Source organism: Cucurbita moschata, unplaced genomic scaffold (genome assembly GCF_002738365.1).
Source record: "Cucurbita moschata cultivar Rifu unplaced genomic scaffold, Cmos_1.0 Cmo_Scf00020, whole genome shotgun sequence".
NCBI classification, from domain to species: Eukaryota; Viridiplantae; Streptophyta; class Magnoliopsida; order Cucurbitales; family Cucurbitaceae; genus Cucurbita; species Cucurbita moschata.
Window position 1 is genome coordinate 1,076,462 of NW_019268536.1, and position 25,858 is coordinate 1,102,319.

Genomic DNA, 25,858 nt, shown 5'->3' on the forward strand with positions numbered 1-25,858 from the left:
TTTTTTTTTTTTTTTTTCTTTTTAGCTACGATCACAACCATCTAACCTTTCTGTGGCTTTTTTCTGAAGGATTTCTTTGAACCACCCCTTCCTCCTGGATGGCAGTGGACAACAACATGGACTATTGATAAAACGCAATATGTAGACAATGATGGCTGGGGATATGGTCCTGACTTTACCTGTTTAAAGTGGCCTTTAACCTCTTTCAAGTCTTGTAAACTTTCTTCGGATGTTGTGCGCCGGAGGCGTTGGGTTCGTACAAGACAGAGATTACTTGATCAAGATTTAAATTCTTTGAAGACTGATTTAGCTTCCATAAACCCTGGAGCTTCTGCTAGTTTACCATGGAGAAGCACATTAAAGGATTCTGATCAATGTTTATTGGTTCGTCCTTCTACTGATCAGCTCACGACCCAATATACTTGGGGTCGTGCAGCTTTTGTTGGTTCTGTCTATGCATGTGGAAAAGATCAGGCTTTAACTGATCAAGGTTTGCTGGGTAAGCAGGCTACTTCGAACCAGGATAATAAATTTGTCGATTTTGCATTCAAGTTGAATCAGCTTGAGAAGAAGGACGTGCTTCTGTGTTGTAATTCTGGAAACAAACAATTTTGGTTGAGTATAGGCGCAGATGCATCAGTCCTCCATACTGAACTAAATGCCCCTGTCTATGACTGGAAAATTTCTGTCAACTCTCCGATCAAATTGGAAAACAGACTTCCTTGCTCAGCAGAGTTTACGATCTGGGAAAGAACTAGAGATGGGAAATGCATTGAACGACAAAATGGCATAATTTTGTCCAGAGGTAGTGAACAAGTATATTCAGCGGATACTCAGAAGCCTTTATATCTTACCTTATTTGTTCAGGGTGGTTGGATTCTGGAAAAGGCAGTAAGTCAGATTCTTGTTAAACTTTTTCCCCTTGCCCCTGAATTTTGCATATCGCTTCAGTTTGTGCCTTTGTACTTGTATGTTTTATTTCAAATGGTTTTCCCTTCCAAAAAAATTTGTTTTATCTCAACTCTCTCTCGCTCTTCAGTATAAAGTTCTCTATTTGAGAGTTCTCGCTGGTAGAAGTTCCTGTTGATTTTTTAATTTTTGAAACAAATTCTTTATGAAATGTAATTGTTTTTCTAATCATGGGACTGTTCGGAAACAAAACTGAATCTGCAGGTTTTAGAAGTATTAAAAAGACTAGATCAATGAAAATTTTACTTAGTCTACAAATATTGAGGTGTAACGTTTTCCTTTTACGTCGTTGTGTATTTAGGAATGACCATTGAATAAGTCCTTTTTTCTTCTTTCCTAAATACAATGACAGGATCCCATTCTTCTGCTGGATCCCGCATCTAATGACCCCATCTCAACATTCTCGATGGTTCATCAGAGAAGTAGAAGGTTGTTTCTCCTTGCTGCCTTTGTGTTTGTTCCACTCTTGCCTGTTATGGCTACTCTCTCAATTCAATATTTGTTAGCTGAACATGTGGATATTTCTGATGATGGTGGATTTTCGATGCTTTCAATAGGCTTCTTTTATGTTTTCCCTTGGGCCCTGGTGCCTTTATCTCATCAGATTTTTAGTTAAATTATGGTATACATAGAATTTTCATTCGTGGTACCTCACAAAATCTCATTCATCACGTTCCTGTTCCTATTATCTCTGTTTTCTGCAGGAGACTCCGTTTGAGTGTTGAACGCGTTATGGGAGGGACTACTGCTGGCCCCAAAATTATAAGGTTTCATGTTCCTTACTGGATCATTAATGATTCATCTCTATCTTTGGCTTATCGAGTGGTGGAGTTGGAACCCCCTGAAAGTGTAGATTCGGACTCTGTCGCACTGTCTAGAGCTGTTAAGTCTGCGAAAATGGCCTTGCGAAATCCTATAAACTCGCTGGACAGGAGATATTCTAGCGTTAGAAGAAACGCTCTAGTCCTTGAAGAAATTGAGGACACAACTCCAGTTCCTAGCATGTTTTCTCCCCAGGACTATGCTGGTCATAGTGGGGCAGTGCCATTTACATCTCAGAAAGAGACACATGTATCACCTCGTGTCGGCATTGCCATTGCTATGCGTAACTCTGACATTTATAGTGCAGGCCTTTCCCTCCTCGAGCTTGAAAACAAGGTGATTTGATGTGCAGGAAAATTAACAGCACAATAAGAATATTAGCTACCATGTGTCTCACAATATTTGATGCTCATTGAAAGTGCATTGATGTTTCAGGAACGTGTTGATGTCAAGGCTTTCAGTTCTGATGGATCTTATTACAAGCTTTCAACTCTTCTAAGCATGACTTCCGACAGAACAAAGGTTTGATTTGCTTAGAACTGTCCATTTGGATTGAGTTTCCTTGTTTGGAGTGCATTGCATCAATAAATTCCTGCGTCTCTAACTTGTGATAGTTCTTCTGCAATTGATGATAGAGAGTATTTAGGAACGTGCTTTGTTTTCTTGTGAGATATTTAAGAAGGAAAATTTCATTATCTCAAAGAAAACAAATAATGTTGAACCGTATAAATACAATAGATAATTTACAGCGGATAAGAAAGTCCCTAAATTTATCTATGAAAAAGTCCTATCCATGGAAAAGAATATACTGTATAAAAAGTACATTAATGTATGAACGATAATGAATAGAATACTGAAGGCTTAAGAAATCTTCATGGATATGGACAAATTTTCTAATCGCCAAATGCTCTACTTCACGCTAATCCCTAGATGCATGCATTCCCTTCCTTTCTCTAATCGAGGAAAACTTTTGGTGAGATTATTTTAGTTTTACTTTTGAGCATACATAAAATTATTATATTTCTTCGATATATTTAAATCAAATACAGGTCCTCTTATATAAGGAAAAAAAACCATATGCAAATAAGGAAAAAATTCTACAAATGTAAATATTAGATATTAACATGAATTCTAAATACACCCGTTAATATTATAGAAATATATAAAGAAGTCCAACACTAGTCAAGCTTGTTTGAAAGACCTTCAGTTAGCATATCAGTTGTGTTTGTTGTACTGTCTGAAGATAAGAGAAGCATATTACACCTGCATCCATCTTTTCCTTTATGAAATGCTTATCAACTTCAATTATATTTGTCCTATTATGTAGAAGTAGATTATGAGTTATAGTAATGGTGATCTTGCTATTACAATAAACCAAAATAGATGTCCTTCAAGAAAACCTCAATTTTTCAAGTATTCTGTTGATTCACATATCTTTTGCAAGTTTGCTGAGCTAAGGCTTTAAATTCTGTTTCAACACTACTTCTGGCTACTATATATATATAATAACTTGAAGTTGGTTCTACTTGTGAAATAATATAATACCTTTACTTGGTGTTTTGTCAAATATCTCAAGATTTTATGTGCAGCTTCAAAATGAGTTGGTCCAAGTGAGACTTATTGCAATTGCATTTGAGCATTTATGAGATAAATAGATTAGTCAACCCAAAGGATAGCAGCTTTGTAGTGTATCTCCTTATATTTCTACATATATATTTCAATGGAAGTAATGGAGGGTACGAGCTCTCTAGCAGCTCAGAAGGGCTGGAATCTCTCCAAACAACAATTACTGACCAAAACACTAACTTACCCTGTCCAAGGATTCCAAGGATCTGTCTTTTTTCCAACTTTGCACTCATTGAAAGTCCTGATGCTACAACACAGCTTACTGTAGCCTTATTCTTGTTACCTTTTGATTCCGGGTCATTTTTAAGCAATTGAGGCCTTAATTATGATTTCTTGTTCAGGTTGTACGTTTTCAGCCTCACACATTGTTTATTAATCGGCTCGGATGCAGTCTCTGTTTGCAGCAGTGTGATTCTCAGCTATCAACATGGTTTCATCCTTATGATCCTCCAAAACCCTTTGGATGGCAGTCTTATGCTAAAGTTGAACTCTTGAAGGTTTTCACCGTAGAACAGAATACATAACAAAATAAGAGAGCTATGATATCTCGGACAAACTTTCATTAATCAAGTATTATTTTTTTTCTCTTCAGCTGCGGGTTGAGGGGTACAAGTGGAGCACTCCATTTAGCCTTTATAATGAAGGTATGATGCGAGTTTTATTGAAAAAAGATGGTGGAAATAATCCATTGCAAGTGAGGGTGGAAGTGAGGAGTGGAGCCAAGTGCTCACGCTATGAAGTCATCTTCCGTCCCAATACATCATCTGGACCTTACAGGTAAGTTAATCTAAGCAAAGTTTTCTTATAAAATTAGAACTTGTACAAGATTGTAATTGCTCCATAATGTGTTTATACATGTAGGATTGAAAACCGTTCAGCTTTTTTGCCAATACGCTTTCGGCAAGCCGATGGTACCAATGATTCCTGGAAGTTGCTTCTTCCTAACATGGCTGTTTCTTTTATTTGGGAAGATCTAGGTAGAAGGCGCCTATTGGAACTTCTAATAGATGGTTCAGAGTCATCAAAAACAGACAAGTACGATATTGATGAAATTTCTGATCATCAACCTGTTTCCGACTCTGGTGGACCCTCTAAGGCTTTGCATGTTACTATAGTTAAAGAGGAGAAAATTAATGTTGTTCTTATTAGAGATTGGATGCCAGAAAGTGAACCTGGAAGATTTTTAGGTGGACGTCATTTACCACCTTTATCAAATCCTCCCAGAATTGATTTTTATAGTTCAGAATCTGCTTCCATCTCAAACTGTGAATATCACGTTATTATCGAACTAGCTGAGCTTGGAATATCTCTGGTTGACCATACACCTGAGGAGATATTATATTTGTCTGTGCAAAATCTTCTTCTAGCATACTCCACAGGCCTGGACTCTGGTATCAGTAGGTAATGTTATTTTCCTCAATCTATATAGTATTCAAAACGAACCATCCCCTTGATTTTGACAGTCCAGATCTATTCTTGACATCTAATATCATTCCCTATGCTTTCTTGAATTTCAATGTCTAAAAGCCAAATACAGAAAAAGTTTTTTCTTTTTTCCTGCATTAGCATAAAGTTATTGTCAAATATATATCTTAATTCTCTTCTTTTTCTAAGCTGTTGTCTCTATTCAGCAAAGTTATTGCTCGAATTTCTACTTCTAGAAATTTTTGTTTAGTTTTTAATCAACTATACCTCCCCTAGCTTTCCAATACTTGACAGTAGTCTTGATTTCGATTTAAACAAATATATATCTTAATTCTCTTCTTTTTCTTTAAAATAAAACTTCATTTGCTTTTGTCCTCGAATATTCTTCAACTTAGTTGTCTTTTGAATAAGATCTCATAGGAGGCTTGTATTTAGTCTTAAAGTTACAGGTAGAATGAAACTCTAAATACTTGGAGCCAATATTGGATTTTAAGTCGCTTGGTTTAAAGATTCTGAGAGTTGGACTTGTGTTTTGTTCCTCCAAGATGATATTGGTTAAACATTACATGTTTTGGTACTTTGTTTGATGCAGGTTGAAACTTAGAATGTCTGGAGTACAAGTTGATAACCAGTTGCCGTTGACTCCAATGCCAGTTCTTTTCAGACCACAGAGAGTTGGGGAGGAGACTGATTATATCTTGAAATTTTCAGTGACAATGCAATCAAATGGGTCAATGGATCTCTGTATCTATCCATATATAGGCTTCCATGTGAGAATTCGAGTGCTGTTAATTTATATTTAAAAAAGGATTTATCAACCATTGAAACTGAATTTCTTCCCTTTTTGGAGCTTCAGGGTCCTGAAAGTTATGCCTTTTCAATCAACATTCATGAACCAATAATTTGGCGCCTTCATGAAATGATGCAGCTAGTTAACCTCAGTAGATTACAGGATACTGGAAGTACTGCTGTTTCAGTGGATCCAGTTATTCAGATAAGGTGCGTTATCTGTCTAATTCTGTGGTTTGGATTGTGGTTTTATATGAACTGCTTTCTCCGAATTGTTTCTTAATATAACTTGGAAATGCAGAGTTCTTCACATATCAGAAGTTCGATTTAGACTCTCTATGGCTATGTCACCCAGTCAACGGCCAAGAGGTGTTCTTGGGTTCTGGTCCTCGCTTATGACTGCATTGGGGAATACTGAGAACATGCCGGTACGCTTTATGATTTTTCTTTATGTGATGCTTTGTACTTCCAATTTCTTCTAGATAATATAGAAGCTGAAGCATGTGGTATACTTGGTGGATTTTGTATGAGATGCCAGAACAAAGGGAAGAGTACTTTCCTGGCACGTTTTTCTCTGCACAATTAACAATTATAGCCTTGAAATATGGAGAAAGAACTTTAAACTAGTAAATCAACGGCAATAAGGGAGGATCTGTAGCTGAGAATGCTATGCTGATAAAGAAATATATTTTTCTCCAATAAAGGAAAACAAATACATGGTAAACTAGTGAATTTGAATGAATAGGGAAAGAAATATTACCCTTTCAGTTGGAGTTGAAAATGTGTATTGCTCCCAACATCTCTAGTTTCTTGAAGGTCAGCTTTTTGCAGTTCCTCTTGTTGTATTTATTACCTCATTGGATGATGGATTAAATACATGCACATAGATAGTTTTATTACCTTGTTCTCAAACTTTTTTACAATGTTTGTAAATATCTATCAGTTCAGTTTTATCATTTTCTACTTTGATACCATGATTGTTTTTGGCCAACTTATGCCACCTTGATATATCTCATGGGACAGTTTACCCAACCTTTTCATGTTGGAAAATTCATAATATTTTAATATCCTATGTTGGCACCAATTAAGTAGCTTGAGAAAAGGACATTGACTTCTTTTTCTTATCAAATGACATCTAGGTCAACCCGTAGTGGTTAAGTTTAGTTTCATGATGACATAGTAGTAGTAGCTCTCACGTTAAAATAATAAAGCTAAGAAATAGGATTGCATGATGCAATTTCAACAGTGAACAATTTGCATGATGAGAACTTGTCACAGGTGACATTTAAAAATTGGATGCAGGGACCACATTTCAGTCCCCTTTCTACGGATTGTGGGAAGATCTAAACTAAGGTTAGTGTTAGGTGGAGAAAGAGTGGGGACTTAGGGTTTCAAAAACTTATTTCACTGGGAATTCCTTTTTCTGTGTGTTTTTTGTCTGTTAGGAGAGAAAATTGGCCACCTTAGCAGTAGGACTAATTCCCCACTTGGGCGATTATTATCAAAGTAAAGATGCATTCTGTTGGATTGAGTGCATCAGTTGGATTTGATGTTATCAAACAGCTGAGTTGGTTATCGTATTTATTAATCTACTGTCTGAATGCGGTGTACCATTTTTGTTTATTGTGATTTTTGAATTATAACTTCTCAGGTCTCAAATTCCTTTTCAGAATTATATATCTGAGAACTTAACTCTTCACCTTTTTCTTTTCTTTTCTTTTCTTTTATCAGATTAGAATAAATCAAAGATTTCGTGAGAATGTCTGCATGAGGCAGAGTACGATGGTCAGTAGTGCTATATCAAGCATTCGGAAGGATCTCCTTAGCCAACCTCTTCAACTTCTCTCAGGTGTAGACATACTGGGTAATGCAAGTAGTGCACTTGGGCATATGAGTAAAGGTGTGGCTGCCTTATCGATGGACAAGAAGTTTATACAAAGCCGTCAAAGGCAGGTGTGTAAAAATATTATAACTGATTTTTTTTTATTTTTTTTTTCAAATAGTGCTGCAGATTTGAAACATTGCTACTTGTGAAGTAACTTGTAGACATTAAGGAACATTTATTGTTTGCTTAGAGATCTGCGTCCTCGTATCTGCTTGCTCCCTTTGAAAGGAACAAAACCAGGAACTTTCTTCAAATTTTAATAGGTTACTTCGCCAAGCATCATCATGAACGAAATCTTCTTTTCATTCCACAGATAGTTTTGGACTGTATACATGCATGAGCATCATACAGTATGCACACGCATTAAATTAAAACTAAACCATTAGATTTAATCAACAAATTCTACTTAAGTGGTGTCTTGGTAGCTATCTAGCTGTATACAATGTGTTATTGTGAGGTAAAAACTGATTGAACTTTGAATAAATATTTTTTGCTCTAGCAGAGAATGATGAACCAAAAAGCTTAAGCAAATTTACAGTATAAATTTAATCTTTTTACCAATATTGTTATACTCCTCACTTGTGGGCTTGGAAATTTGTAGAATGTCCAAGAAGGGAAAATCAATATTAATTGAGAAAACAGTGTACAGTTCGAGAGTTTGAACATAAGATCTCCTGTTTTATACCAAATTAAATCATCACTAAACCCAAAATCTTAAGCCGGTGGATTGCTGTAAATTTAATCTTTTTATTGATACTTGACATAATCCATTTTCAAAACCATGCTGTGTCAAATAAAAATTCTGGTGAAGCTAAATCCCACATTAATCCGGTTTAATCCATTTTCAAAACCATGCTGTGTCAAATAAAAATTTTGGTGAAGCTAAATCCCACATTAATCCGGTTTCTCATAACAGAACTCAGAACAGTATGCAGGCTCCATCTTCAGTTTTAATATGTATCTTACGTTTCCGGCATTTCTTCTTCCTAAAAATCTGGAACATCTTGGCTAATATGTTTGCTTTTCAGGAGAATAAGGGTGTAGAAGATTTGGGTGATGTTATCCGAGAAGGAGGTGGAGCTCTGGCCAAGGGCCTATTCAGAGGAGTCACTGGTATATTAACAAAGCCTCTTGAAGGTGCAAAAACTTCTGGCGTTGAGGGCTTTGTTCAGGGCGTTGGAAAAGGCATAATAGGCGCAGCTGCACAGCCAGTGAGTGGAGTTTTAGATCTTCTATCAAAAACTACGGAAGGTGCTAATGCTGTGAGAATGAAGATAGCATCTGTTATCACTTCGGATGAGCAACTTCTACGAAGGAGGCTGCCTCGTGTAATTAGTGGTGATAATTTGCTTCGACCATATGACAATTATAAAGCACAAGGACAGGTACTGTTTAGCTGGTCATCACCAAGTTACTTTACTGAACTAATTGGACTGCTGTTAGTATACTAATAAAATAGAAACATTGATGGAAACTTGATTGACAAGGAATATCTTCATAGATTCATTCATAGAATATTTTGTTATTGGAAAATTCTTTATAGCCACATCCCTTTCTAATTCAACCTCAACTTTGCTCCCACTGTTTCTTGCTCTGCAAGGTTTCTAGGTCATCCCGAACATAAGTGCAACATCTAAAAGCAGATCATCTATCAATTGTTGAACTATACCCATCTTAGAATTGAATCGATAAGTCATTGTGTGTTTTTATAAGAAAATACCCTCACCTCTAGTTCTTATATAAGGACCCAATGATTCTATAAACCTTTTTGGTGGATGTTCATGAACAGATTCACAATAACTACAAACTTGATATCAGGATGAAGGTAGGAAAAGATAGATAAGCTTACCAACTAGGCATCGGTACCTTCTTTTGCCCCAGTGGAAGTTTATCTTCTTTTCCATGAACTTTAGATCTATATCCATTGAGGTTTGATCCGATTTCACCCTTAGTACATGTTTCTTTCAATAAATCTAGAAAATTTTCACTTTAACATAGATATGCCTCTTTTAGAACCTATCCTAGGAAGTACTTAAGATGCCTTAAGTCTTTTCTTTCGAAGTCTTTATCAAGCAAATTTTTAAGTTTTTATTTCTTCTATCGTGATTCCCTGCGAGAATGATGTTATCAACCTAAACAATAGTATTGCAGACTGCTTAAGATTACAGGGTTCTTTCTAATTTTCGAACTTAACCATTATTCTTGTTGCTTGCTATGCTTGTGAAATGTCCTTATAAACTTCCTTTTTTTTTTTTTTGGGGAGCGTAAGCGGCAAAATCTTTTAAGATTTTTTCTTTATGACTTTCCTGTTACCTGCCTGGAACACTAATCAATTTTTCTTTTTCCTGGGTGAAGGTCATATTGCAGTTGGCAGAATCGGGATCATTTTTTGTACAGGTTGATTTGTTTAAAGTGCGTGGAAAGTTTGCGTTATCAGATGCGTATGAAGATCATTTTTTACTTCCCAAAGGGAAAATACTTGTTGTCACTCATAGAAGAGTCATATTGATGCAAGTAAGCTAGCTAATTTTTTAATACTTTTTAGTGCCTCCTCTCTTCAGTACGTGACAATTACCTGAAAACCATAACTCCTTTTGTTTTACAGCAACCTTCCACCATCATTGGTCAGAGGAAGTTCAGCCCAGCTAAAGATGCATGTTCTGTTTTATGGGATGTTTTGTGGGGTGACCTTGTGACAATGGAATTTTCGAACGGAAAGAAAGACCATCCAAAATCTCCCCCTTCTCGTCTCATCCTTTACTTGCAATCTCGATCAACCGAGATGAAGGACCATGCTTATGTTGTAAAATGTGGCCGAGGCACTGACCAAGCTCTTCGAGTTTATGCCTCAATTGAGCGTGCAATGAACACCTATGGACAAAACCAACCAAAGGTTTGCTTTGTCTCGGAACCCTATTCAATAATGCCAATATTTATTCATAAGTTCCACTGTTGAGAACCTATCCTCGTAGTTAACATCCATTCTTTCTCATGGTGTGGTATACTTCGCAACATCCGGTCAATTCCATGTAGTCTAAGATTTTGGTATCTGATGCACTTTCATTCATTATTTTCTAGACTTTGAGACCTTGGATCGGTGATTCTACTAATCCGGTAAATTTCTAGGCTAACATGTGATTCAATGAAACCCATCTCCATAAACCCAAATTCAGCCAAAATAAATGTCTGATGTATTTGTTGGCACCCCGAAGAGTCTTCCCTAGCATCCTAGCCACAAGAATGTTATGGAAAAAAAAAATTAACAAACACTTCAGGCTGCTAAAACATGGAAATATATACATATACATACATATACATACATACATACATACATATATATATATATATATATATATATATGTAATAGCTTTTTCTTGTGTTCGACAGAGAATTCGTTCATTAAATTGAGAGTAATCTAGAAATTGGGGAAAGAGAAATAGTAACACTATTGAATAACTGAGATCTTTTGGGGCTTTTTCATATAATGAATTTCTGCATGACTAGTTGGGATTGTATTGTAAACCAAAATCTTTACAAACTGTTTCAGGAAATAATAAGAGTAAGAAAGCCATATTCACCCATTGCTGATGGTGCCATTGGTGACTATATTCCGAAAGAAGGGTCTGTTGGCTGGGCTCCCCAGCAGGTTTCTCCGTCTGTTCCTTTCACTCTCAGTTCCGCTTTTGGCAGCAGCAGTTACTGATTCAGTGCTTGCGATGTAAATGATTTTTACAAAGCTGCTCATCTTGAGAAGCCACTAGGGAATAGTATCTCCATAAATTTCTTCAGAACTCTTGTGGAACGGTGAAGTTCACAGCTAAGATCCCTGCTAGCACTGCATAGTCTGATGAGAGTTGAACAGTAAGGCAATCCTCTTGATGTATCTATTCTTAGGAATGTGATTTTTAACAGTTTTAAGTGTTAAATATTCTTATTCTTATTCATATGATAACGAACAAATTTAAAGATCAGTTTTCTTCTCATGCATTACATGTTAAATGGGTCGCTTCATTGATTGATAGTTCTCTTTCTTGGGTGTGCAGGTACTTATGAACCGTACGGAGGAAATGTTAAACTCGAGTTTGTTTCCAGATAATGTATAGCCTTTCCGCGACCCTTGTATAGCTGGTTGCATATAAACGATCATGTAGATGCATAATAGAGAGGGTGAGACTGATTAGTCCACAGAAAATGAAATTTTTTATCTGAATAAAGAGAAGTTGGGCATGCCATTCCTTTGTTCGTTAGATGCAAGTTGTTACTTCCTCCTCTGGTGGCAAAATCAATTGAATAAAATCAATTAAGGGTAATATTTTCTGCTTACCAGTCACATGAGCCAATGACCTATTGCCATGTGTCTTTTTAATTATGTTTATTTGACTTTGGGAGACCAACTTATTCTCCTAAACTTTTGGATTAAATCAATTAAAACTCTAAACTTTAGTCCTTGAATCTATTAGTGATTTATAACTGGTTTTACTTGGTTTAAATCAACTCAACAAGTTATATTATGTATATCACTGAAATTAAAAAATAACGAAATAAAATAATAAAAAGATGAAAATCTTATTTTTAAAATTGTCATCTCGGCACAACTAAATAGTTGGTTCTATATTTGACCATTCAAAAATATTATTTAACAAAAATCTAAGAAAGATAAGTTCTCATAGATTGTGGTTGGTTCACACTCAATGTTGATGATTGACGTTATGAACGAGAATGTCTTTTGGCGTGGGCAAAGTGTCACAACTTTGATGTGTGTATTGACCACCTATCGTGAAAGGCTCAGCACACAATTGTCATCATTGACATTAAGTAGTTCCTAACGATAAGAAACAATAGAGATCGTTGCTCCATTTCCTAAGCTTCGCTCCTGAACCTCGTAAACTCATTGCATCAAACTGCTACCACTACCAACCTACCAAATCAATTTAATGGTATTCACTTCAGTAAAAGAGCTATTATTCAAGTACATGAACGTAAAAGAAGCAGATAAGTAGAAAGAAAGTCCTTTACATCCATTGAATTGAGTAACCATTTTCATAGCACTTTCCACTAAAGCATCTCCTCCATTGAGTTTATAGTAAAACAACTTCTCAATAACATTTTTATAGAACCATCTGATTAACTGCAAGAGACAAAAATATTTCCTCCTTGTTTGAAAACGGGTTCATTTTTCATAACAAAATTATCAATAAACCTATCAATTAAATTATGCTAATTGCAAGCACAGCCAGCATAGCATATATATTCATACACCATACCATCATCAATTCCGAACGTCCCCCAAATACCCACCTTTTTTTCAACCTTCATATGCTTAGATCTTCCAATGAGAATGTGAATTGGGAGTATACCAACGGATGTAAAGATTCATATCACTTGAGCTGCTGCATTAACAGTTCCATCGCTCGTATCTTCTGCACTATTTTCTGGTTTCCCTGGCTCGATATTACTGCTGGCCGCCACAGGAGGAACCTGCCCCGCATCACCTCTATCGTCAAAACCGCTCTTTCGTGTGCCATGAGACGTTGCAGTTACTGATTCTGGAGGTTGGTCGTCTTTCCTATCGAAGTTCCGCTCACGCGAACGCCCGTAATTATCGTGGCTACGGCTACGACTACGGCTTCGGCTGTGACGGCGGGACCAACTCCGACTCCTGCTCCTGCTACTCCTGCTACGGCTTCTACTCCAGCTTCTACTACTACGACTACGACTACCACTGCGACTGCGACTGCGACTGTAACCCCATGTTCGGACTCTTTCAGGACTGCGGCTGTAACTTCTGCCTCTACTCCTATTACTGAAGTCGTTTCTATTATCAAATCGACTCTGTCCACGCCCACGTCCACGACCATCCACACTACTGAACCTATCATGTGGCCCGCCACGATCACCCCCCCTTCCCCAACCAACATGACCTCCAGCAGGGCCACCGAAACCCCGTCCTCTACCCCGTGTAGAAAAGAAATCACCTCTCCCACCTCGTCCACCAGCAGTACCATCCCTCATGTTACCACGACCACCAAACCCACCATCTCTCATCCCACCACGGCCACCAAACCCACCATCCCTTGCACCACCGCGACCACCAAACCCACCATCTCTCATGCCACCCCGGCCTCCTGAATCCCAGCGACTGCCGCCCATAACTGCATCAAAACGACCCATCCCACCCCTATCCTTCCCAAAACTTGGCCCACCACGCATAGCCATATCTCGCAACTCAGCAGGCACATGCTGATCCGCACCCTCCAGTAGTTTAATCAAATCAGCAGCATATTTCCAATCCTGTTCGGTGAAGAAGGTATATGCCACTCCCGTTGCTCCAGCCCTCCCAGTTCTCCCAATTCGATGGACATAGTCCTCAACTCCAGTTGGAAAATCATAGTTGATCACCACTCTGGCATAACAATGAAATAAATAAATCTAAGTACATACTTGGGCAAAAATCATATGATAGTTAGCATACAATCCCTCCAACCTCAGATCCATTTTCTTTCAAATTTTTATTCTCCGTACCATAGAGGAGAAAAGAGCATAAAAGAGAGCCTACCTTATATCTTTGATGTCAAGCCCACGGGCAGCAACATCTGTGGCAACTAGTATCGGGGACTTTCCACTACGAAACTGGTTCAATACCCAATCACGCTCCCCCTGCGATTTGTCTCCATGAATTGCAGCAGCCCCAAAACCACGACCAAGACTTCGTGCAAGCTGATCACATAGCCTCTTCGTGGAACAAAAAATTATTACCTTAGATCCCCGTTCTTGGGACCTAAGAATCTGTTCTAACCGTCTCTGTTTTTCCATCTGTGGAACGACTTCAACATACTGTTCTCCAATCAAAATTGATATAAGAACAAAAAAAAACAGAGAGAGAGAGAATAAGGCAAAAGAGAGAAGAAAAGGGATCAATGACAAATCATCTAGAGGAACAGAAAATGGTTCACAGGTAATAATTTACATACTACAGGATGACACAACTTCATATGATTAAGGCTCAAGAATAAAGATTGCTCGGTATCAAGACTCCTATATTTGGTTATTCAGGGAAATGTGATCAGAATTTTAAATGGGCAATTTATAATTAATTATATAGTTTATGAGGAATTTAATATAATTATGGTGCATTAATTAATGAAACAATCAAAATTGATATAAGAATTAAACATATTTGTTGAAGGTACCTGAGTTATAGCCTTGTTAGCAGCAAGTTCATCAACGCTGCCAATATTCACCTGGACAGAATTGACTAGAAGATCATTCGCTATTTTTCTTACTTCCTTGGGCCAGGTTGCTGTATACATAAGTGTTTGTCTGCGTGGTGGTATTTCATTCACAATCTTTCTAATTTGGGGTTCAAATCCCATGTCAAGCATTCGATCAGCTTCATCAAGCACAAGAAGTGAAATTTGCCTAAACTTAATCATCTTCATTTCAAGTATATCATTGAGCCGGCCAGGAGTTGCCACAACAATATCAGCACCACGTTCTAACTCCTTTAGCTGAGGACCTTTTGGGGCTCCACCATACAAACACTGAAAGAAGAAAGAGCTTTAACCCATGAAAAGGAGAAAAAACGTACCAAAAAGGAAGCAGAAGTAGATGAGTCAAGGACACAAAAAGGCAACATTTGAAACTTACCGTACAACAAATCCTGGAAGACCTCCCAAACTTAATAGCTTCATCTTGTATTTGAGTAGCAAGTTCCCTAGTAGGAGCCAAAACCAACACCGTTGGTCCATTTTGAGGGTTATTCCGGCACTGCCTAAGAAGCATGAAGGCAGGAATCAAATAGCCCAAAGTTTTTCCAGACCCCGTCTTAGCAATGGCAACTATGTCCCGACCTTGCAGGGCAATTGGCCATGTTTGTGCTTGAATTGGCGTTGGAGAAGAGAAACCAGCAGAATATATCTATGGCACAAAGATGGAAATATAGACTCAACCCCAAGTTTAAAACATGCCAAAAGCATTCATGGGTGAAATACATTTTAAAAATACAGAGTTCTACAACAGCAAAAACGAAATAGCACAAAAGATCCCATAGAATAGTTGCTTACAGAAGCAACTCGAGGCAACAAAAGATGGCAATAAAGACATATTAAGCAGAGCCAATAAGCAAGACATCTCAGTCACATCAGGTGTGATCTGGTCAAAGAGCCAACACTCTACTAAAAGATGCCCTAGAAAGGCTCCAACCACCCATTTTGCAGCCTCCAAAAATCAAGGGGTTGTTGCATGTGCAAGTGTAGCAATAGCAGTGCAGCGTACGACATATGCTCCTCCTCCGGAGCAGATATCGCACCTGCGACAAGTGAGAACTCATGAGTAAAGACTACATTAATAACAGAAGAGATGAGTAAGCTGGATCATGGATTCTCTTTTTTCATGCACAACCCAGTTGAAAGAAGTTCGAGCAATCGTGAAACTTGCCTCTCTCAGTATCTCCGGAGGGAAGCCAGTAGCCTCAAATGTCATGTAAGGAGATGGAACGTTATCACCCTGCAAAATTAATTGAACTGGTCATTTACAACCAAAAATAAGCCGTAAACAAGCATTATATGAATGAATCCAGGGCGTAAAAGAAAGTGTAGCTTAACTACTACAGATTGAACCAACAGTGCACACCTAATGAATAAAGTCAGTCACACAAATTGCATTTAAAATTAGTGATGTTTCAACTTCCAAGACACTACATAACCTCGACAATTTCACACTGATTTTCCCACAGAATACGGACAACATGATTGGTAGTCAGTGATACAATTATAACAGCCCATGGCATTTACAACACCAACATAATTGGAAAAGATATCCATGCTGAAATACAAACCGTAGCAGTTACTTCATGCTGTTGACGATAAACTTCAACAGGTGACATATTAGTGACATCTGAAGCTCCAATATGAGGAGGGCCTATCAAAGCATTGTTTGACAATGGTGGGCCACCAGATCCATGGCTATACATATTATGTGAATGCCCAGCAGCAAAATTGGTCCCACTAGGATGGCCAGGTGCTGCAGTTGGAAATGAGACACCACTCATCCTTGTGTCCTGAAAGAAAGGACAATTTGCATACGCTACATGAAAAAATAAATCAAATAGAACAAAATTACTTGGAAACTTGATACAAAATTTTGCTTAACCTGACTTTTCCAATTCTTTTCTGTTTCTCACTGAAAGTATTATTTCTCATATCATAGTTAAAGAAAAACATTTCTCTTAACCTAAAACTAAGTAATGGCCAAGGAAAAAAGTTGTTTTAGTAGTAAACTGAGCTTCAAAAGAGAAATATGGAACAATATACAAGGCATACAAAAAAAAAAACCCCCACAAGTGTAGACTTCCACTGTAGGAACGACCTCTAATCCAATTTCATAATTAATCAAATTCCACATATAACCTCACTCATAAAACTTTACAGTAGCTAACTACGTATCTTCCATGTAAAACCCAATGATATGAAAATAAATAAATCAGCCCCCTTTCAACTTTTTTTAACTTGAACAAATCTTAGGATATGAAAATAAAAATATATCTGGTTTTTTGTCATAGTAAACAACCATCCCTCATATTTGAATCTTACTTAAACAATGCCCAAAAAAGAAACTTAAACATGGAAGAATTACAAATGGACATGAAATGCAGAACCTGCTGGCTCCTTGCCATTGGTATTGCTGCAAGCCTTGGTTGAAGTGGACCAACGCCAGGCCCTTCATTCCTGCCAAAGTAATATTCATTTCCAGCTCTACCTGGCAAATTTTCAGCACTAGTTTGCTGCCCCTGCATCACTGCTGGGCTCATCTGATCTTGGAATCTAGAATGATGTTGGCGATGAGCCAATTCAGTACCTGCATGCTGCAATTGAACCACAGGATTCTGCTGTTGTATGTTTCCTGGAGAGCCACCAAATTGTCGTGCTTGGTCTGATGCTGAACCAAATTGTTGCATTTGAGAAGAATTGGTTCCAGGATGAAGGTTATGAATAGATGAGGTACCACCACTTTGTTCAAACTGGGAAGAAGAAAAGCCAACTTGGTTTCCTGACTGGATATTATCCTCCTCTCTCTTCAGAAAAGCTGACTTCTGCTCAAGGTGATTGCCAAATGGTTGACCTAAAGGACTTTGTTGAACTTGCTGCTGCAAATTGTGCTGCACACTTGGATGCACACTTTGCTGGTAGCCGATATACTGAAGCTGCTGCTGACCATATTGTGGTTGCGGACCTTGAGGCTGCCCAACTAATGGCGTTTGATTTTGCATGCTTGGCTGTCCTAAATGCTGGATTGATGGTTGTGGTATTTGTTGTCCTGGATTCTGTAAGGGTTGTCCTGGATTCTGCGGGGGTTGCTGATTTGGATGCTGAGACATTTGTGGATTTGCATGTGCCATTTTCTGACCTTGATGCATGACCTGCTGCTGGCCAAGATGTGGTGACGACATTGCAAACAGCCCCTGTTGCTGCATGACCTGGTTCGATTGCGAGCTATTTTGTCGCCCATCTGGTGCCATTTGCAAGCCAGGATGGTGATTAACAGTTGCCTGACCGGCAACAGAACTGTGCTGTTGTGACATCAGATGTCCAGGTTGTTGAGAAAGTTGGCTATTTGATTGGCCTTCTTGTTGAGGGACATGATGATTTTTCTGTACATGCGGTGTTAATGCACCATTTGATGGCATTGAATGAGCCTCCGAAACTGAAGTAGGCTTGGACGAAGAGACGCCAGGATGAGGACCGAGCGGCAATGGTGGTGGCAAAGAGACCGGTTTTTCATACTGAGTTACGTTGGTTTCAGGGTTCCAGTAGTATAACAGTCCAGTGCTCCCATCAATCAATCCCTTCCAGGGTTTGGGAAGAGTAGGGTCGTCCGGTGCATAGCGAGGACCAAGGGAAGGGGGAGCAGACTCTCCAGTTTCCATGACTTCAAAATGTATCAAGAAATTGATCACAAACAAGTCAGTATTCAATAAACACAGCTAGCATCTCTCCTATCCACTGATGAATAACTACCACATAGAGTTATAAACAAAGGTTAACCAAAATTGAGAACAAAATTTAATTCCAACCCAAGTTTATTCAGTTTGCCAAGAGAATAAACACTAGAATCCGTTATACACTAAATTCAGATATCTTATAATGCCATAATGAAATTTCCTTCAAACTCATATCATTCATTCAATCTTCAAAATTTTCCCAATCATCCTTACATTTAAGTTGAGTAAGAATCAAACCAACGAACAAATGAATTCCAAACCAAAAAAAACAGAATGCAACAAGATGATCAGAGAAACAAAATTTTATACATCTACCTCAATAAAGATCCGAATTCCGATAATGTTTCTCCTTCCTCGTCAAGACCTGACGAGAGAAGTAAAATTAAAGGACGCCCCAAATGATTGGCACGTTGAATCGCTCAATCGAACGAACAACAAAGTTCTTCAAGGAGAGATTCACAGGGGATTCTGAGGCGCTAGGGCTACTGGAGATGTTACCGAATGCAGCGTCTCGTCTCAATCTACCATTTACACGACGAAGAGGGACCGATCGATAAAAAATTGGACGGCCAGGATCATCTACTGTAGCTTGCGTTCGAATCTCGCACGTCCAAATAGCGACCGGGTGGCGACGCTTCCCTCTTATTTTCGGCTCTCGAGCTCTTTATAGAACTACGGGTTACGAGCTCAAGACTCCGACCCTTTGCATATAACCCGTGGGTCGACCCGTTTTATCGCTAACAATATTGTATTTTTTTTTCCATTATTTTTGTATCTATAACTTTTAAATATCTTTTAGATTTTCCGATATTGTCCACTTCCAGCATTAATGATACCATGTTGCTCTGATACCATGTTACATGAACACGACTCTTCACAATGGTATGATATTATCCACTTTGAACATAAACTCTCATGGCTTTACTCTGAGCTTTCCCAAAAGGCCTCTGGAGATAGTATTCATTGATTATAAAAAATAAAAATTGTCAATAACGTTGGGAAGTGATGAAAATGTAATGAACTTGATTTTAGTATAGATAGACACGAGAGTTGGTCGAAAGGAGGAGATGAGTATGATAAACCCTAATGCTTAAAAAAACACAATTTTAACGGGAACGAAACTAAGGAGGAACAAGGACATACAAGGAGACAGAAAAACGTCTTAATAAGACTAAGACCAAGAAACCGAGACGATAAAATGTTGACATGAAAGATGAAGGAAACAAAATTAGGGTCACTTTCATTTAATGTCTGTCTCAAGCATTTATCTACAAAACTATTCTCGTTTAAACGTAGTCTCAGTTCATTTATATACCCCTTCGTTTACTCAAGCGTTTCAACTATTTTTATGATTATGTTCATTTGAAACTTACTAGCTAGGGAGTTCACGGGACAAAGTTAGATATGGATGTTCCTCGTTGCTGTTTCCACTCATTTAAATCTATTATCTCGCTATTTGCTTTCCATTTTCTTTATCGCCTAAATAAGGAGTTAGCTACAACCTAACCATCGAGACCATTAAGACTATAAGCTATAAGCTAAAGTGAGACTGTAAATGGTTTAAACAACTGGCTACACTTCAATTATCAACAGTAACCGAGAAAATAGCGATCGAGATTATTATTTAATTATTATAGAATATTCTTAGTAAATAAAATAATATTTTATAATAGTTAGGGGTGTACGTTCAACCCGACAACCCGGACCAACCCAACCCGAACTATAAAGGTTGGGTTGGATTAGCATTTCAGGTACGGTTAGGTTCATTTTTCTGAATCTGAACTGAATCGATTTGTTTTCAGGTTCGTGTGATAAAACCTTTGAGTTGACCCAAACCAGATAAAAATATATAAATTATAATAAGAATTTTTTTGTATTAATAAGTTTGTTCGATACCTTGGCTTCTCTAAGGACACAGATATACATTTTTTAATTATTATTTTGTTTAATTTCTTTGTTCCAGATTATTTTAAGAATTATTATTAAATCACAATTTATATATATTTTTATTTTTTCCAATCGTTTAGGTTTTTAAACTAAGTTTTATTGTTTATTTCATTTAATTGAATGGATAAAAAATTATTTTAAAATTTTAAAATTTTAATATATAAATTTTAAATTTTAATATATTTATTATCTATTTGTTAGCACGTGGTTGAATCATATATATATATATATATAATAGTTTAGGTTCTCTGACCTATAATTACAATTAAAATATTTTATGGCATTTTTAAACTAATTGTTTTTATAGTTTATTTAGGTTCATGATTTATCTTTATATTTGTTATTACTTTAACCAATTCTTAAGAAAGGTCGGATTTAGCCATTTTTAGTTTTATGAACTATGTTAATATGTTATACATCGAACTATGTTAATATGTTATATTTTTTTTTTTTGAGAAATGTAAGTATTTATATGTAGGTATTTATCCATCTTTGGTTTTATGACAATGTTGAACTATGTTAATATGTTATAATTTTTGCATTGATTTTCTTTTTATTGTGAATAATTATAAATCAAGCTTTGTTTGTAAACTTTTAATATATTTTATCTAAAATTCTATCTTAATAAGCATTGATTTTCTTTCGTGAATAATTATAAATGAATATATTTTATCTAAAATTCTATCTTAATAAGCATTGATTTTCTTTCGTGAATAATTATAAATGAATTTATGTTTGTGAACTTTTAATATATTTTATTTAAGATTCAATTCAGTGTCCACATGTCATAACAGTTAAAAATAAATATTTAAAAGGGAAGGTCTGAACCAAATGCCACACAAGTATAAAGGATGGAGGGGGGGAGGAAAAATATAATTACTATATAAACCATTATTTATTTCTAATTCAGATTTCAACAACTTTCTAGAACATCAATTTCATTTATTCTTGAGAAGCTAAGAAGGAAGTGGAAGATCATACTTCACCTACAAAACTCCCAGAGTCTACAATCTTTTTCGATCATTATTGCCATTTGAATCAATTAATTAAAGGCAAAAAGTTCGATCGAGAGACTCGTGATTGCGAATCCCGCACCAGGTTCCTTTTGTTTCCATTTTCCTCTCTACAACTATCCTGGCTCAAGGGAGAGTTGGAAGAGAAAGCTGAAGAAGAAGCTCAAAGGTGGTGCCCGTAGCTGTAGTTATAGCTTTGTGATCACGGCACCGAACCTTCAGATCAATGGCTCTCGACGCCGAAGCTGTACCAGCGGCGGAGTTGGCGCTTGCTGATACCGACATCAACTGGAACAGGTTCTCCACCAGCTTTTCCTCTGCGATCAATATTCTACTAATTTGCTAGTGAAAATCATGATCCTCACCGGTTTTTGAACGAAAGTATGCTAGATGTTAACTTCTTGTTGTTGTGGAATCTGTCTTGTATGTCTTGGTATCTGTTTTAGGAATTCGTTTAAGGGACTGAGAAGCGCGTTTTAGCTATTAACATCCGATTGTTGTGGAATTTTGTTTGGTTTGTCTGAGTCTTCGAATTTTTTTGGTCAGAGAATGTATTAGGATCTTATAGTTTTGGCATCGTTTTCTTTTTTGTGGTTAAGCATTTGGAATTTGGAGCTTAAACTAGGTCGATGTTCTATAATCGCCAAACTAGGTTCGGTACCAGTTGATTATTACACAATATAACGTGTGATTTCATACTAGGCGATTGTTCTCCTCCACTTTACTTCTAACGTCCTCACCTTCAATAATCTCCACCAGTACGCCTTCATACTTTTCTTTTCGTTTACAGTCTTGTCAATGCTACTGTAATTTCTTCTCAAAATGAAATTGTTTTTTTGTTATTAAGAATTCTAGCTATTTTTTACCGATCGGTTGGAATGTTGTATCCGTTCTTCTTGTAATGTTACTGATAACTTCAATTAGGTTGGACAAGACAAAGTTTCACATAATTGGAGCAATTCTCTTTACTGCTCAGTCAGCCCTGTTACATCCAACAGCGGTTGTAAAAACTAGAATGCAAGTTGCTGGATCTGGTCTGTCTCACATGCGTGGACTGTCAGTTTTCTGGAATATATTGAAGTCTGATGGAATCTCTGGCTTATATAGAGGTTTTGGTACTTCAGCGGTTGGCTCATTACCTGGTAGAGTACTGGCTTTAACATCACTGGAAGTATCGAAAGACATAATGTTGAAATATACTGGAAGTCTGCAAATGCCAGAAGCAACTCGTGTTGGTCTTGCTAATGGAGTGGCAGGCATGATCTCAAATTTGGTTTCATGCATATACTTCGTGCCGTTGGACGTGGTACATGAACATTTTCTTTCTGTTCTTGTCTATTTGAGATCGTATTTGTTTGTGAATAAGTTTAGTTCAGAAGATTGGGATTGAAACTTGATGAGAAAACTCTTTAAGACTTGATTGAATTAAATGATTTTCCATACATGGTTCATGGTCACAAGATCCATGCACATAGTTTAGTGGTAACAAACATGTAATCTTTCCTTTCAAGTGGGAGGATCAAGTTCCCATATTTGTTGTACTAAAAAGAAAAAAGAAAAAAGTTCCCATGTTTAATTTCCAATATAGTTCTTAGGACGTAATAGTGAACTTGTTCCTCTCTGCTACTCGACAGTTTATTATTGTCAGTACGTTAAGTAAGCAGCTTCAATTTTAATCTGTATCTATACCTATATCTATATCTACTACTCGTGATGCCCCTGAATAACTACACAATGTCAATTGTTAACCGCAGACTTGTCAGAGGATGATGGTTCAAGGGCTACCTGGAACCACCTTCTGCAATGGGCCACTTGATGTTGTGAGAAAAGTGATGAAGGCTGAAGGATTTCGTGGTTTATATAGGGGTTTTGGATTAACGGCTGTATCTCAATCCCCAGCATCTGCTCTCTGGTGGGGTGTCTACGGTGCTGCTCAGCATATCATATGGAGGTGCAATAATTTTCCAGCATAGTCAACTATATGGATTAATTTTACATTAATGGTTAAAATCTTGGACTATGAGTAATCTAATCATTATTAGGAGCTTAGGATATCGAGATAGCATGGAGAAGAAACCTTCTCACATGGAGATGGTTACTGTTCAGGCTACAGCTGGAATGGCGGCAGGTGCTTGTTCGTCTATTATTACAACTCCTCTAGACACAGTAAAGACACGACTTCAGGTAAAATAGTTGTTAGTATTAGTATGCTGCACGACATTGGTACGAAATGATGAAATGGCTAAGACCGTCGCTTATTTTATCTGTATCTCTCCAATGCAGGTCATTGATAACTATGGAACTGGAAGACCATCTGTGCTCAAGACATCAAGAGCACTTTTCAAGGAAGAGGGGTGGTTGGGATTTTATAGAGGCTTTGGACCTCGGTTTTTGAATATGTCACTTTATGGAACCACGATGATTGTCACATACGAACTGATCAGTAAGTCATATTTCACATTTTTCTTATGTGAAAGATTATGAAACTGACTCAGGACATTAGGAAACACGTAAATTATTAATCATGCTTCTCGTGCAAATTTATAATTATATTTATCTATAACAATCACCTTTTATTAGTTCAATATTATATCAGTCCCTTAGATATATAATATAACCTTGTGCATTGCTGTTTAATCCTCTATTATACTTTTTTATCAGAGAGACTTTCCTTAAAGGAGATCGTGACATCTTGAATGGGAGGACTTGTGCGGGACGTTTAGAAAGAATAGAGTAGTAAGCCAGATGCTTCATTTTTTTTTTCATTCTTTTTTCCATCTTTTTTGGATGGTGGGGATTGTAAGCAGCAGATGAAACATAGAAGCAACACATTGACACAGGACGGTACCAAACTAGCAATGGTACAAACGTAGATCATTCCATTTTTCCTTTCTGTATGCTGAAAGACAGGTGTCCTTTTTACAATTCTAAAGTCACCAATATGAATTTCATTTTGTTAGAATTGTATTCATGAACTAATGGGAAGATGAATTATATTTCATTGATTTGTAGGATTTCTTGCATGCTTGAATCATTGATTTTTTCCCTCTTAGCAGCGGATGAATCATAGCGAAAAGAAGCATCATTGACACAGGACAGAACTTAACTTGCAGTAGTTGAAACGTAGACCATTCCATTCTTGTAATCATGAACAAAGAAATGAAAGTAATGATTTTCATTTTGGTTACACATGTAATCATGAACAAACGGATAAAATGAATGATGTTTCATTGATTTGTAAGACTGTCTGCATTCTTGAATCCCACCACCAATGCGAAGTTGCAATACAGTCGGAGCCTGCTGGCGGTGACTTCAGGTATCAGAATACTTTATCTTTATTTACCTCTTATTTCGCCATTCTTATGTTACCAAACTTTGAATAAGGTGAAGGGCCCATGGTTCTGGAATGATCAGCCAGAGGATGGAAAGAGTTCGGGAATGTTATCACGGAAAACAACTGCATTCCTACTCCTGTATTCTCATACGTTGATGCGATCAACGAAGCAAGGTAAATATCGTCCATATGTCGTGAAATGCATTGCTTAACACACTTGGGGTTGGATGGCTGGGGGGTTGAAAAATATGGAAACTGAACATGGCTGTATGTTGAGATACCATCATATCTTCTTCAAAACGCTTGCAACAACCCATCAATAATTAAAGATAATCATTTTAAAATAATGATTTATTCAAAGTCAGTCACTTCCAATCATATCTTTATCATGTTTGTGATCCTTCAAAATCACTCGAAACTCAGATTTTCGGAGTGATTTTGAAAATGACAACCCCCAAACACGACCTTCTTCTCTTGCATTTGCAATTAAAAATTGAACATTGTTGATTTGTCATGGCAGTTACATGCAGGTGATTTCACTCCAGTTTGTACCACGGAGCTCTGGATGATGGCTGCTCAAACAGAGCTTTGGTAGAGGGGGTGTGAAGCTCATAGGATTGTCTTGAGAAGAAGTTCGATCTCATTCCGAGTGGATCAAGGATATCAAAGCCTATAATGTGAGTTTTTCGATACACCGTGATTCTTTTGGTATTTGAATAGTAAGGAGAAAAAAAGCACGTTTTGGTGAAATATGTTCGACAAAAGCATTCCTTCATCATCACTAGAACGATGAGTCTTTAATGTTTTGATTTTTTTTTTCTATAATATATGTTAACATTCAGTATCCAAGTGGTTGAACTTCTGAGACCGTGTGAAATGGGTGGGGAAACCTACAACTTTTTGACACTCACATTGGCATCTTTTTATAAAAAAACCAAGAGCCATGTCGAATCAGATGATAAGGGTTGTAAAGGACAAAGGTCTTGTAGGGGTACCCATTGCCGTAAATTCTGCTGACTTTCTTTGAATTAGTGGCCTTTTGCTTCCAC

The 25,858-nt window shown here is 37.2% G+C and overlaps 3 protein-coding genes and 1 long non-coding RNA gene across 5 annotated transcripts in view; 3 read left to right on the forward strand and 1 right to left on the reverse strand.

Moving 5' to 3' along the window:
* The window catches only part of LOC111457570, a 71,661-nt gene extending 59,822 nt beyond the window's left edge, over positions 1 to 11,839 (forward strand). The window contains exons 49-64 of the mRNA XM_023099852.1: positions 70 to 891; positions 1,322 to 1,398; positions 1,674 to 2,127; positions 2,227 to 2,313; positions 3,759 to 3,914; positions 4,010 to 4,194; positions 4,279 to 4,818; positions 5,435 to 5,612; positions 5,699 to 5,841; positions 5,933 to 6,059; positions 7,363 to 7,584; positions 8,545 to 8,901; positions 9,872 to 10,030; positions 10,122 to 10,409; positions 11,064 to 11,377; positions 11,560 to 11,839. Of these exons, the coding sequence (XP_022955620.1) occupies positions 70 to 891; positions 1,322 to 1,398; positions 1,674 to 2,127; positions 2,227 to 2,313; positions 3,759 to 3,914; positions 4,010 to 4,194; positions 4,279 to 4,818; positions 5,435 to 5,612; positions 5,699 to 5,841; positions 5,933 to 6,059; positions 7,363 to 7,584; positions 8,545 to 8,901; positions 9,872 to 10,030; positions 10,122 to 10,409; positions 11,064 to 11,219 (3,951 nt within the window). The 3' untranslated portion in view covers positions 11,220 to 11,377; positions 11,560 to 11,839. The remainder of the gene's footprint in view (positions 1 to 69; positions 892 to 1,321; positions 1,399 to 1,673; positions 2,128 to 2,226; positions 2,314 to 3,758; positions 3,915 to 4,009; positions 4,195 to 4,278; positions 4,819 to 5,434; positions 5,613 to 5,698; positions 5,842 to 5,932; positions 6,060 to 7,362; positions 7,585 to 8,544; positions 8,902 to 9,871; positions 10,031 to 10,121; positions 10,410 to 11,063; positions 11,378 to 11,559) is intronic.
* Positions 11,840 to 12,593: 754 nt separating this feature from the next.
* Positions 12,594 to 19,149, reverse strand: LOC111457571 (DEAD-box ATP-dependent RNA helicase 40-like). Of its 2 annotated transcripts, XM_023099854.1 has the most exons (9): positions 18,831 to 19,149; positions 17,172 to 18,442; positions 16,353 to 16,574; positions 15,953 to 16,021; positions 15,164 to 15,433; positions 14,707 to 15,057; positions 14,073 to 14,350; positions 13,103 to 13,919; positions 12,594 to 13,054 (listed from the first exon to the last, which is right to left on the reverse strand). In XM_023099854.1, the coding sequence occupies exons 2-9, from the start codon at positions 18,438 to 18,440 to the stop codon at positions 12,890 to 12,892; spliced, it is 3,441 nt and encodes a 1,146-aa protein (XP_022955622.1). In that variant the 5' UTR covers positions 18,441 to 18,442; positions 18,831 to 19,149; the 3' UTR covers positions 12,594 to 12,889. The 2 variants fall into 2 exon arrangements, with proteins under 2 accessions (XP_022955622.1, XP_022955621.1); XM_023099853.1 differs by having other exon boundaries at positions 12,594 to 13,919.
* Positions 19,150 to 21,398: 2,249 nt separating this feature from the next.
* Positions 21,399 to 24,489, forward strand: LOC111458040 (solute carrier family 25 member 44-like). The gene is made up of 6 exons (XM_023100537.1): positions 21,399 to 21,772; positions 22,400 to 22,781; positions 23,230 to 23,426; positions 23,518 to 23,659; positions 23,759 to 23,918; positions 24,137 to 24,489. Exons 1-6 carry the CDS (start codon positions 21,702 to 21,704, stop codon positions 24,169 to 24,171), a joined length of 987 nt encoding a protein of 328 aa, XP_022956305.1. The 5' UTR covers positions 21,399 to 21,701; the 3' UTR covers positions 24,172 to 24,489.
* Positions 24,490 to 24,670: 181 nt separating this feature from the next.
* LOC111458041 lies at positions 24,671 to 25,655 on the forward strand. Its single transcript, XR_002713037.1, has 3 exons — positions 24,671 to 24,791; positions 24,860 to 24,983; positions 25,340 to 25,655. It is a non-coding gene; the product is annotated as an uncharacterized LOC111458041 (long non-coding RNA).
* Positions 25,656 to 25,858: the final 203 nt, after the last annotated feature.